Here is a 12,975-nt window from a genome sequence, read left to right as displayed (position 1 = left end):
GCCTTGCACTGTCCTGCAATAAAGGTCCCATATGTGACAATGTCTGGTTCGCACCCATCAGAAGCCATAGTTTGCACAATATCTGCCGCCTTTTTTTATATCCCAACCTTGTAGAAGTGCGCAAGCAGGGAGTTGTACCCTTCCATTATCATCTGGTCCGTCAATTGAGTAGCCTCTTTCATTCTCTCGTTTTAACAAAGGCCATGAATTTCTGGAAACCCCATGGATGGAGCTCCATCTGGTCAAAGATCTCCTTTGCTTCTGCAAGCCTTTTGTTTTTTTTTGCAAAACCCATCAATCAAAGTATGATAATTTATGACATTTCTTGCATAAAGACTTGCTTCTATTTCCATTCAACAGGAAACTATAAAAAAGAGTACTTTCTACTGCCCTAATTAAATTCATTTTTCATCACAGTAAGAAACTAAACAATCTCATCTGCATGTGTTTGTAAATTAGGGATGTTTATCCCTAACTTAAAAATGATAGTTGTGTATAACTTCATTAAAAAAAAAAAAAAAGCCTTAATGGAATAGATAAAAGAAATCCAGAACATTTCGGCTAGAATTTAGATGAGAAATCCGGAATGATCCAATTGTTCAACAATTCAAAGATATAAAGAAAAATACAAAAATAAATGAAATATAAAAATTAGAGAGAGGAGGCTAGTCGCTAGAGTTTCATTGATATTGCATGATCACTGTAATCTAAAAGATAAATTTATCTTAAATACAAAAAGATTATATATAAGCTAAATTGAAAAGAAAATAAAAATATTATTATATCCTTAATAAATAAAAATAAAATAACTTATATTTTTTTAACATCTTTCCTTAAACTCATGATGCGACAGCTATAAACATCAAGAGTTTGCAATTATAAAATAAAAATAGGAAATAGAATGCGACTTGATGAAAAGATCTAAAATATGTAAAGAAGAATAAACCAATGACAAAGTAATGGTGTCATGCTTGAGATGATGATAAGTAAGATGACAATCGATCTTAATGTGTTTAGTTCGTTTATGAAAAACCAAGTTATGAGCAATCTGAAGAGAACTATGGTTATCACAATACATAGAAGTACGATGAAAAAGGGAAAACTCTCATATATACAAGTAACCAATATAACCAAACAATCTCTTTTGTAATTGATGTCATATCATGATTTTCTGTTTTAGTTGAAGATTGAGAAACAATAGATTATTTCTTGCTCTTCTAAGCAATAAGAAAGTCACCTAAAAAGATATAGAAACAATCAACAGACTTGCAATTGGTAGGATCACTGCCATGATTAGTATTACAGTATACACGCAGCTCAAAGAAAGAGGTGAATAAAAGTAAAAGACTTTAAAAAATTGTACCCTGAAGATATCATAAAATACAAAAAACAACCACCTAATGAATGATAATAGAAGAAGCAACAAACTAACTAACAATATGAACAACATATGCAATATCTAGATGAGTAATAATGAGATATATCAAGCTCCCAACAATAGTATGATATAAAGTAGGATATGACAAAGGTAAACAATTAGAAGAAGAGTATTTTGTGTTCATTTCAATGAGAATATTTACAATCTTATTATTAGTGAGTCTAACTCGCTCAAGAATATTTGCCATATATTTTAACTAAGAAAGAAGATAACCATTAGGTGAGTAGGCTACCTCAATATCTAGAAAATATTATAGAGAACCCAAATCCTTCATTTCAAACCATAGTTTTGAACCCCGACCTGGTGATCGACCCGGTCTAATGATCAGGTCACGAGTCAAATGGGTTGAACCGGGTCAACCCAAAAAAAAAAAAGAATACTTTCAAGATGATTCCATATGAAATGATAACAACATATAAGCAACTAGAGAGGAAGAAGATTTAAGAATACTTTCTGAATGTTGGCAAAGCATATGATGGAACAGTTTCAAAAAAAGATTAAGGCTATAAAAACTGAAGAAAAAATGTAAAATAAAGCAACCATACATATATTGTAACCAATCAAGGCACAAGATGACTAGTATCCAAGGATCCTGAACATTGTAGCTCCCATAAAATTCAAATCAATCGAGAAAAATCCCAAACAAGTTTTTGAATTTCAACATGAATTAACATCATATAAAAGTATCTTAAAAAAACAAGAATACAACTGAAATAATATATACTAAACTAGGATAATTAGTTTCTGTTCTCAATCAGCATTACAAATTCACTACTTTTTAGCCAAACCTTGCTACAGATTAAATCCAACAATAGAAACTCATGTGAAAATAAAATAAACCCCATTAATAGAAATGAACATAAGCCACCTCTTGATGCCACTATTTTGAAGAATGGAAGATAGTAATCTTTTCTCATCTCTCTCTCCGTCGCAAAGATTATGTCTAGAACCAAGTTTCTTGATCAAGATGTTCATAAATTTTGTAACTTAAACAAGTTTCTTGATCCAAGTGTTTTAAAAAATCCTACTTGTCCTAAAAAAAACAAGAATACAATTGAAATAATTCACCATTATCATTATTCAAGACGATTCAGCCTTGTCAATTTACTCAAAGATAAGCATGTAAAAACCTTAAATAAAGACGTGCAGAAAAGAAAAGAACAAAGAAACATACCTGTGGGTGTGAACAACGAATGAATCGATGCAAAGGTCAAGAACTGCAAATCTGCAAGTTTAAAAAAAGGCAAAGAACTCATGGATGAAGGTTAACGTTTTCTATTGGAATAGAGGGGTGTGCAGATCAATTCAACTTTTCACTTTTCCAAAAGAAAAGAGAGAGTGAAAGAAGGAGATTCATGTAGAGAAACAAGAGTTTAACCATATTAAAATCACCTTTTCTTTATTAATCAAGAGTCTTCTGCTCCTCTGCTCTTCGCGATTGAATTAGCTTTCTCTTTAATTAGGTTTTCTCTCTATCTGTAATTTTGCTCTTCGTCTTCATCGTTTTACGACTCTGTATTTTTTTAAAAAAGACCAAGTCTCAACCAGGTTTACTCGGGTTGACCGGGTTTCATCGGGCAAACTCTCAAATAGGTTTTTACTTAGACCTGAATCAATCCTAGGCCTGGGTCGACCCGCCGGGCCGAGTTTCAAAACTATATTTCAAATTTTCTAACTAACTTTATCTTCAAAACTGAAATACCATTAATGTTGTCACCAGTAATAATCATGTCATCAATATATAAAGATAAAGTGATACAACATGCATCAATGCATTTAACAAAAAGAGCAAAATCATGACTACTAGAAATAAATTCAAAAGAAAAGATCACAATAGAAAGTTTTTACATTTTCTTGAGCTTACAAACATACCTAGAGTCATGTGAAACACTAGGAGGGGTGTCATATAAACTTTTTCTTAAAGATTTCCATTCAAGAAGACATTTTTAACATCAAGTTGAGATATATGTCACTGACGAATCAAAGCTACTACAATAAAAGTACAAATAGTAATCATTTTTGCAACATGAGCAAATATCTCCTTATAATCTATGTCATACTATTAAGAGTATCCTTTTGCAACCAATATAGCTTTGTATTGCTCAATAGATCCATCAAAATTAGTCTTGATCTTATACACTCAACAACAATCTCAGGGTTTATTCCTTACCCTGTTGATTGAGGAGGCATGTAGAAGAACAAGCTTCTGATATAAAAGACTCCTCAGCTTTACAGACTCCTTAACAACAAAATTTTATAACTTTTACAACAGAATCCACTACTTCAGGAAGATAACTACTAGCCTTTAAAATATTGAATTTACATGTTGATAAGATATAGGTAATGAGATAAGATATCAGTTTAAAAGTTCTATTTAAACTCTAAAGAAGACATAACTCAATATATAGAAAACTACTATTGTAAAACTTTTTCGTAGAACAAGACTTTCTATATATTTGACAACAAATTCATTTTTTTTCCAAAACCAAACCAAAAATGAACATCCATAGAAAGATGACATGATGAGAAGGGATTTCATAATAGTTTTAACTAGATTATTGATCAGCGTTATGCTGTGCGTTAAATTAAGCTTTTTTAACGTAAAAAAAATATCTAGGTGTTACTAATATTTTTTTCTAGTAGAAAAAAAATTAAAACCATACAAGAATTGATCCAATGTGACTTTGTCACCTTAGAATGTTCAAAGACAACCCAAATAATGGGTAAAAATGTTATTTAAGATGATATTGTTTTAATAAACATTAAGACAATAACATATTGAATTGATTTGAGTTAACCAGAGTTAACTTACCAATCCGCATACCAAGTCATGAGACTATGATAACTCTATAAAAAGAAAATCAAAACAAATTATAAAACTCAATTTTCAACCAACCTAATATTGAAGAATAAATCCAAAAAAATAAAACAATAAAAAATAACTTGAATCAACTTAAGGTTAACTTATCGAACTCATGTTCAAATCATGAGACTAATACAACCTAATAAAAAACAAATAGATTATGAAGCTTAATTTTTAATCAACCCAATATTAAAAGATGATTTTGAAAAAAATTGAATAAAAAAAGAATAAAAAAGATTACTCGAATAAACTAGAGTTAACATGTTAAACTTGTGACTCGAGTCATGAAATGAAAATAACTTCATAAAAAGTATATCAAAACAAAACATGAAACCTAATTTCAAATCATCTCAATATTAAAAAATAAAATTTAATTTTTTTAAAAAAATCTTGAATCAACTAAGTTAATCTATCCGAATCATGAATTTAAAATAACTTAATAAAAATAAATTATAAATTTTAATTAATTTATAATAAATATGAATGGTTAAATTAAAATTAAAATATATAAATAAAAAAAACTTGAATTTTTTTTTCTTTTTGCAAAACTAATTGTACAAGAAGGGGTACAATAAATTCTCTTCCTCATTTATTATTATTATTATTATTTATAATTTTGTTATGAGAATATATTTTCCCTATTAAAAAAACACGATGACTCGGGAAAATGTGATTGATGCAAGAATCGTCTTAACTTTCAAAAGGGTAAAACTGGCCAGGGAGATCTCTACTGTAGTGGGAATAAATCAAGAATTCTGCAGCAGAACTTGTGTTTTAACTGATTTTTATAGGTTTTCAAGAAACTTTCAAAGATCAACGAAAAATGAGTGAAGAAACTAAATCATCAGATTTTACATCACTTGAGACCCGACCAGGCATCTTGTTTATCGGATCCTCTAACGTTGGCAAACGCACTCTCCTCTCAAGTAACCTTCCCTTGCTCTCCCTATCTCGATTTGACTAGTTCTTTGATTATTGATTAATGAAAATTAATTGCAGGGTTGCTGTCAATTGATTTGGAAGACGCATTTGACTCATCAAACCAAGTTTTCTCACATGGGTTAATTTATCTGCTTGTTTTTCATTTTTTATGATTTTTCTTTTGCAATTATGTAGTAATGGTACTTAATGGGTTCGTTTTGGTTTTGTGAATAGATGGAGTATTAATACAAAGTATTACACAGCTGATGTTTCTCTATGGATAGCTCATCTTCATGAAGGATTTTCAATTGGATCACTTCCAATTTATAACAAGCTTGCTGCTTTGGTTATGGTTTTTGACCTGAGTGATGTTAGTAATTTAGTTTCCTTGTCCTATATTTGTGATAGCTTTTAATACTATTTTACAGTGTTTAAATTGGTAGTGATGCAGATGCTGCAGTACCCAATTTGAGAAAGCCGTAAAATTTTGAATTTTGATGGAAGTCATGCTTGTTTTTGTTAGATTCAAGTGCTTAAATCTCAAATGCTTCAAAAACCCATTTTCAGAAAGGTTTAAAGTTTCAAACTTTGATGCAAAGTAGGTTTCTTTTGTTGTTGTTGTTGTTGTTGTTTTTAAATTGTTAAAGTTGTGAATGCTTGAAAACCATGTTGGAGAAAGGTTTAAAGTTTCAATCTTTGATGCAGAGTTCTTTTGTTGGTTTTTAGAGTTTAATTCGAAAATGTTTCATATGGAAAAGCAAGGTTCAATCTTTGATTAAAATATGCTTCTTTTTGTTGACTTCAAGTGCTTAAACTCCAAATGCTTCAATTTGGGGAAAACTATATAGTTACAATGTTTGATGTGAAGTAATTTTTCTATTGAATAATGTGCAGTTGTCATCTTTTGTTGCACTTAAGGATTGGGTAGATGGAAATGATATTAGCAAGTTTGAGATATTGCTGTGTATTGGAAACAAAGTTGATCGGATTCCAGGTCATCCTGTTCATGCTGAATATAGAAGACAGCTAAGGAAAATTGGAGAGTCAGGATCTTTTGATGATCTGAATGTAGAGCCTGATGAGTTTGGAATTTCTGAGATTGAAGGAAGTAGTTTGTTGGGTGATGAAGAAGAGCCATCACGGGAGATCAAGAGGTCATGTATTGAATGGTGCACTGATCATGGAATTGAATACATTGAAGCTTGTGCTTCCAATGTTGATTTTGACAAATGTGAGTACCATCTATCTTCAGCTTGACAAATGGTTATGGTGATATCAAAAGGGATCTATTTCACTACTTTTGTGAACACTAGATGGATAGAAGTGCTCAAATAGATGACATTATGCAATATGTAGTTTTCCCAAGTCACAATCATGATGTCAATGCTTATCATTCTACCTCCATTTTGATATATCTATCTACCTTTAGGAGGATAAATGGTTTAGTGGTTTATGCATGGGGTCAATAAATTTGTAGAATTTTGGATTAGGACATTCACTCTGCATTATGGATTGAAATTGAGATTTTGAAGCGAAAGATAAGTAGAAAAAGAACATGACAGGGTATCTATGGTGATTATCATTGAATTTAGTCATAGATGCAAGTGATGAAAGATTAAACAGGGAATAAACAGTAGTTGTAAAGTTATAACTAATATTAAATCTCTGTGCATCTCACTTTTGTTATCTAGGAGAGTTACAATGTTGTTCTCGCAGGTTTGTTGGTTGATGGGGACTCACAAGGAGTAGAACGTCTATATGGTGCTCTTTCTGCTCATATGTGGCCAGGAATGATCCTGAAATCTGACAATAAGATAATCCAACCAACATTACCTGATAAAGAAGGTTTGGCACGACACTATCATTAAATCCATATTCTTTATTGTTAATTGAAATGCTAAATGAAATGCACTCATGCACCCTGCCCAGAAATCTCGGAAGATGAATCTGATTATGAATTAGAGTATGAAGTACTATCTGGTGGCTCAGCTGAACCATGGGATGACACATATGGAGGATGGGTTTCTGCAAATGGTAGAACTGCCATTCCAGATGAAGGGGGACCAGTTACTGAAAATAATTATGTCAAAGAATGTGAGCATGAATATAGAGAAAAGTTTGATAAAGAAGAGATGCAGCCCTCATCATCGGCAACAGAATTGCAAGGTGATAAGAGAGCGGTGCCTGATGTACAAGAACCTTGTGAAAATGGAGAGTCAGATGAAGTTACGCCTTTTGACTTTGAGGATTTGGAACAGTTGATGTCTGAGATAGGGAATGTGCGTGATAACTTAAGGTTGATGCCTGATTTTCAAAGGAGGGAAATGGCCGCAAATCTGGCCATGAAAATGGCTGCCATGTTTGGAGGTGGCAGTGATGTTGATGATGAGGAAGTTGAGTGATCAGATGTATTTGCATGAACTAAGTGGTTTAATTTGTATCCTTGTGAAGTCTAGTTCATGGTGATTTTGGGATGGTAATGCGTCCAACCATCTACAAGGTATAACTACAAGATAAAACAAATGTACTGAAATTTTATGTTGGCCACTCGATTCCATTGGTGGATTTACTCTCCAGCTTCTTAAGGTGGTTGCCGAGATGACCCATATTTTGTGCTCAATCATGTTTAGATATTGGGCGTTAGATGATCTCCCCATGTTTGTAGAAGATACGAGTCCAAGGAGTCTTGTCTTGTTATTATAGGAACGGAACCCTTAATTATGTGGATTGATATTCCAACACTTGCCTAATGGTTTTGTTGTAACAAGTAGCTATCCAGATGAATTTGGTTTCTATATTCAATTTAGGACTTGCAACAAACTCACTTCTACGCCTTAAATTTCATTTATATATCAACCCTGTGTAAGGTTGGGTTTTGTGCAGAGACATTTAAAATTTGGAAGCTTCTTCGCAGTCATTAAGGATGTCACACAAGTGAGAAGATGCATGAAGAGATGATGACATCTTGTTAGGGTAAGTTCTTAGGAAAGTTGGCCTGGTCACTAAATTGGGTCGTAAAGTGGAAACGATACAGATGTTGAAGGCTGGTCGCATATGCAAGTGAGTTCTCTACATCTTTCCATGCTCGTTTATTTGCCTAGGCAGCTGTTGCTTGGCCCTTAGTGCTTTGCAATTATGCTTGGGAGAAAAAGGCATTGCTTTTCCCTTTCAATCCTTGATGTATGAGAGATATTTACAATCTTTTCCTTGAAGATAACCTTGGGTTTGTGATCGACTATGATGTGAAGATGGTGTACTTTCTGTAGGACAAAAGAACAATCACCCTTTACCTCTTTTGAAATATCACCATTTTCCAATCGCGGATTCATTAGATTGGATAAAATGCACAAGAAAAGGGCTAAGACATCTACTTTCTGCTTTCTCTCCTTGTCTCCTGATTTTTTTCGCGTACCAATTTAGTATTTTTACCCGGGTTAAAATACAGAGAAAATGAGTTGAGAGTTTAAGAAATTGGAATTCGAAATCAAGAAGAAAATAATTTATAAAGAAATTACGAGTGCTTCAAGGTTTAAAAATTAGAATGCAAAGAAAACATAATTCAAAAAAAAAAAGAATGAAGAATGAAAAAGGAAATGAAAAGGGGATATATAGATTCTGGATGACTGCCCATGCTAGAATCTTGATTTTTACTATAATTTATGCAAAAGTGGAAGGACGGTATCAAATTTCAATGAGCCTTTTCAAGTTTTCTTTATAGAAAAAGGAATCTTCACAAGCAAAAGTGTGAAAAATTGACTTGAAGTACCTCTCCTCCATTGCTAGTGGAAGTTTCAGAATCTAGACGCAGAGACAATCAAACGGGTGATTAAAGAACTAATTAAAGAATAATAAATAGTAACTCATCATATTATGGATAAGATACCCTACAATTTATTGGTTTTGATTTTCAACTGTAGTCAAATGGTTGAGTCAATAATATCTTTTGGAGTTCTGATACTCTTATCATAAAATGCACGAGATAGGCTCCTCTTGATGATGCTTACGCCAATGCTATCAGGGATTGTGACCCCGAAGTCCCCTGCTTCTGACAAAAGTAGGTTCTTTGTTTTCGGGCGTGTTTTCTCTGGAAAGGTACCCACTGGTCTGAAGGCTGGGATCATGGGACCAAACTATGTCCCTGGTGAGAAGAAGGACCTGTATGTGAAGAGTGTGCAGAGAACCGTCATTTGGATGAGAAAGAGGCAAGAAACCGTTTAGGATGTGCCTTGTGGTAACACCGTCGCCATCGGCGGTTTGGATCAGTTCAACACCAGGAATGCCACTTTAACGAACGAGAAGAAGTTGATGCCCACCCAATTTTTGCGTGTGGCTGTTCAATGTAAGGTGGCATCTGATCTCCCCAAAGCGGGTGCCCAAGTCTGATCCCATGGTTGTCCGTTCCATCGAGGAATCTGGAAAGCATATCATTGCTGGAGCAGGAGAACTCCACCTTGAGATCTGTTTGTTTGAAGGATTTGCAGGAAGACTTTGTGGGCGGGGCTGAGATCATCAAGTCTGATCCTGTTGGGTCTTTCCAAGAGACTGTCCTGGAGAAGTCCGGCCGTGTGGTGATGAACAAATCTCCCAGCAAGCACAACCCGTCTCTACATGGAGGCACGGCCCATGGAAGAAGACCTTGCTGAGGCTATTGACCAGGGTCATATTGGTCCAAGAGACGATTCTAAGAATCGCGCCAAGATCTTGTCCGAAGAGTTTGGGTTGGGACAAGCATCTTGCGAAGAAAATGTGGTGTGTTGGTCCCGAGACTATGGGACCCAACGTGGTTGTGGGTATGTGTAAGGGAGTTCAGTACCTTAATGAAATCAAGGATTCTGTTGTTGCTGGGTTCCAATGGGCTTCAAAGGAAGGTGCCTTGGCTGAAGAAAACAAGAGAGGTATCTGCTTTGAAGTCTGTGATGTAGTTCTCCCTGCTGATGCCATTCACAGCGGTGGTGGTGAGGTTATTCCAACTGCCAGGAGGGTTATCTATGCGTCCCAGCTCACAGCCAAGCCCAGGCTTCTTCACCTGTTTATTGGTGTTAGAAATATTTAGGATAGAAAGAAATATGAAATGAGTTTATAGACACAAAAACTTTATTTATTTTATATAAACACAACACCTTCATGATATTTCTAAACCTCTAAAAAAACATTTTTTTTATTGTGTTTAATTTTATGTGTAGTAACATGTTTTTATTGACGTGAGATATAACAATAAAATAATATGATTATTGATGAAACAATATATTTTAAATTAAACTAAATAATTAATATTCAATTTTATCTCAACAATTATAAATATCAAAATTAATTACAAAAAATTTATTTTAATGAAGAATTAATCTCACTAATATATTAAATTCCAAGCACCATCTTTTGATATCATAAACATCCATATAATAATAATAAAAAAAACTCACTAGAAAAGTCATTCCACCATAATTTACTACATAATAAAAGCTCACATAATAGCATTAGAAAGATCACTAGAAAAATCATTTCATCATAACTTAATTTACTACATAACAAAAATTCATATTTATAAATATTAGGAGAAATTTTTTTTTTTAATATAGAATATACATTTTTTTTTTCATTTTCAGTACTCATTTACAAACTACCTAGTGTTGGTAGAGATCCAAGCTCAGAGTAGGCTCTTGGTGGTATTTACAGTGTTCTAAACCAGAAACGTGGTCACGTGTTTGAAGAAATGCGGAGGCCTGGTACTCCCCTATACAACATCAAGGCATACCTTCCTGTGATAATCTTTTGGCTTTTCAGCTACTTTGAGGGTTTAGGATTTAGAGTTTAGTATAGGCTTTTCCACAACGTGTGTTCGACCACTGGGACATGGTGTCTTCTGATCCTTTGGAGGCTGGCACACAAGCAGCTCAGCTTGTTACTTATATCAGGAAACGAAAGGGTTTGAAGGAGCAGAAGATACCTTTATCTAGGGGTGAGCAAAAAAATTAAAAAAACCAAACCGAAAAAAAAAAAAACCGATTAAAATTTTGAAAAAAACCGACCGGTTCGGTTCGGTTCGGTATCGGTTTTAGGCTTATAAAACCGAAAAAACCGAACCGAACGAACCGAAAAAATAACCGGAAAAAAACCGAGCCAAACCGGGAAAAACCAAGCCAAAACCGGAAAAAATGAGCCAAAAACCGAGCCAAACCGGAAAAACCGAACCAAACCGGTTTTTCCCCTAAAAAACCGAACCGAACTGAAACCGGCCGGTTCGAACCGGTTTCGGTTTTTTTTAAAAAAAAAAAAAAATTGGTTTGGTTACTTTTTTTTTGATAAAAACCGAACCGAACCGGTTTTGCTCACCCCTCTATCTGAGTTTGAGGACAAGCTATAAGCATTTTACTGTTCTTGTTGAAGCAACGCGGTTGTTCTGTTCTTTGCAGCCTCCTCATTTTGTGATGTTTTGAAATTTTACTGCTTTGGATTGGTAGTATTGGAACAGATGTCATTTTATCCGTCTCATGCTGTGATGAAGTTGGTATGCTTTAAATATTCAGATGGTGCATTCCTTGATGCTTATCAGATTATGTATGTGTTTGTGGTGATTATATCTGCAGTCTTTATGCTATTGAGAAGATCATATTCAGCCAATTGTTGTGCGTTATGACCTCTGGGTTCCTTAAATTTGACATTCTTTTTTCATGTTTGATAAATAGCCTGGACTTTGTGTTTGCGATCTTTGTGTTTCCTGGAATTTTATTTTTTTTCAACTAGGTGAAGACTAAAAGACAGATAAATATTTGCATATTATTTAGAGTGTGTTTGGTATTGCGGTAACTATTGTGGTTGTAGTTTGAAAAAAGTTATTTTATAAAAAAATACTTTTAGTTGAGGTTGATTTGAAAAAATAGGTGTTTGGTTAAAACTGTGGTTGAAATTAAAGTTGAATAAAAAGTAGTTTAATGTGTTTGGTTAAGGTAGTGTTTGAGGCTTCGTTTCTACCTGCGTTTTGCAAAATTTTGAATTTTTTTTTTATTTGCTAAAATTGAGTGTGGTTTGTACTTTTTGGATCGTTTTGATGTGCTGATGTCAAAAATAATTTTTAAAAAATGAAAAAAACATCATTTGCATGTATTTCGGCACAAAAAGCTATTTGAAAAACAACTGCTACCACACTGCCAAACACGCAAGAATGCTTTTGAAATTGAGGTTATAAAATAATTTATATATATATATTGATGATTTTAATTTAAATATTGTAGATTTAATTATTGCTATTACTTCATAAAATAAATAATACTTTATATAAAATATTTTTTATTGTTCCATTAAAATATCTACAATTCCATAACGTTCATACATCCGATAAAGACTACAGTTTTTTTGGTTTCTTAAACGTGCAACAACATCAGGTAAAATATAATCATTAACAAAATTGAGATTGCGATCAAATTCCGCAAATACTACGTCATCAAGCGATCTTTGTCTAATTTATGTAGTTTCATTGAATAATGTTAAACACTAGTTTTTTGAATAAAACACAATTAAAATAATAAAAAATAATTTTTATTTTTTATTTTACTAGATCAAACCCGTTTTAATATATTTTAAATTTTGGACCGAACCGGTTCGGCTGGAATAGTGCAGCATGCTGCACATGCTAATTAATTAGCATGATGGGCGAATGCATGCAGCAGAGAGGCAGGAACGCGACAGAAGCATGTAATTTTTGCTTCAACAAATCAGTTTTTAAATGCAAATAATGATAGAGCCCACGTATAAAAAT

General features: G+C 33.4%; 1 protein-coding gene and 1 pseudogene across 1 annotated transcript; both read left to right on the top strand.

Annotated features, from left to right (window-relative positions):
* The first annotated feature begins 4,955 nt into the window (after positions 1-4,955).
* On the top strand, positions 4,956-8,024 carry LOC118063508 (uncharacterized). The gene is made up of 6 exons (XM_035077565.2): positions 4,956-5,227; positions 5,301-5,361; positions 5,457-5,592; positions 6,117-6,453; positions 6,939-7,067; positions 7,152-8,024. Exons 1-6 carry the CDS (start codon positions 5,125-5,127, stop codon positions 7,622-7,624), a joined length of 1,239 nt encoding a protein of 412 aa, XP_034933456.1. The 5' UTR covers positions 4,956-5,124; the 3' UTR covers positions 7,625-8,024.
* Positions 8,025-9,070: 1,046 nt separating this feature from the next.
* LOC118063507 (elongation factor 2-like) lies at positions 9,071-11,583 on the top strand (annotated as a pseudogene).
* The last annotated feature ends 1,392 nt before the right edge of the window (positions 11,584-12,975 follow it).

The sequence above is a fragment of the Populus alba genome, chromosome 2 (assembly GCF_005239225.2).
Source record: "Populus alba chromosome 2, ASM523922v2, whole genome shotgun sequence".
In the NCBI taxonomy this organism is placed as follows: domain Eukaryota; kingdom Viridiplantae; phylum Streptophyta; class Magnoliopsida; order Malpighiales; family Salicaceae; genus Populus; species Populus alba.
This window is presented reverse-complemented; position numbering and strand designations above follow the sequence as displayed.

What these genes read in the sequence shown, in the direction of transcription:
- LOC118063508 (XM_035077565.2), top strand. Translation starts at nt 5,125, where the DNA reads ATGAGTGAAGAAACTAAATCATCAGATTTTACATCACTTGAGACCCGA. An exon ending in AACCAAGTTTTCTCACATGG is followed by an intron (nt 5,362 to 5,456) that starts GTTAATTTATCT and finishes TTTTGTGAATAG; the next exon opens with ATGGAGTATTAATACAAAGT. An exon ending in TGGTTTTTGACCTGAGTGAT is followed by an intron (nt 5,593 to 6,116) that starts GTTAGTAATTTA and finishes AATAATGTGCAG; the next exon opens with TTGTCATCTTTTGTTGCACT.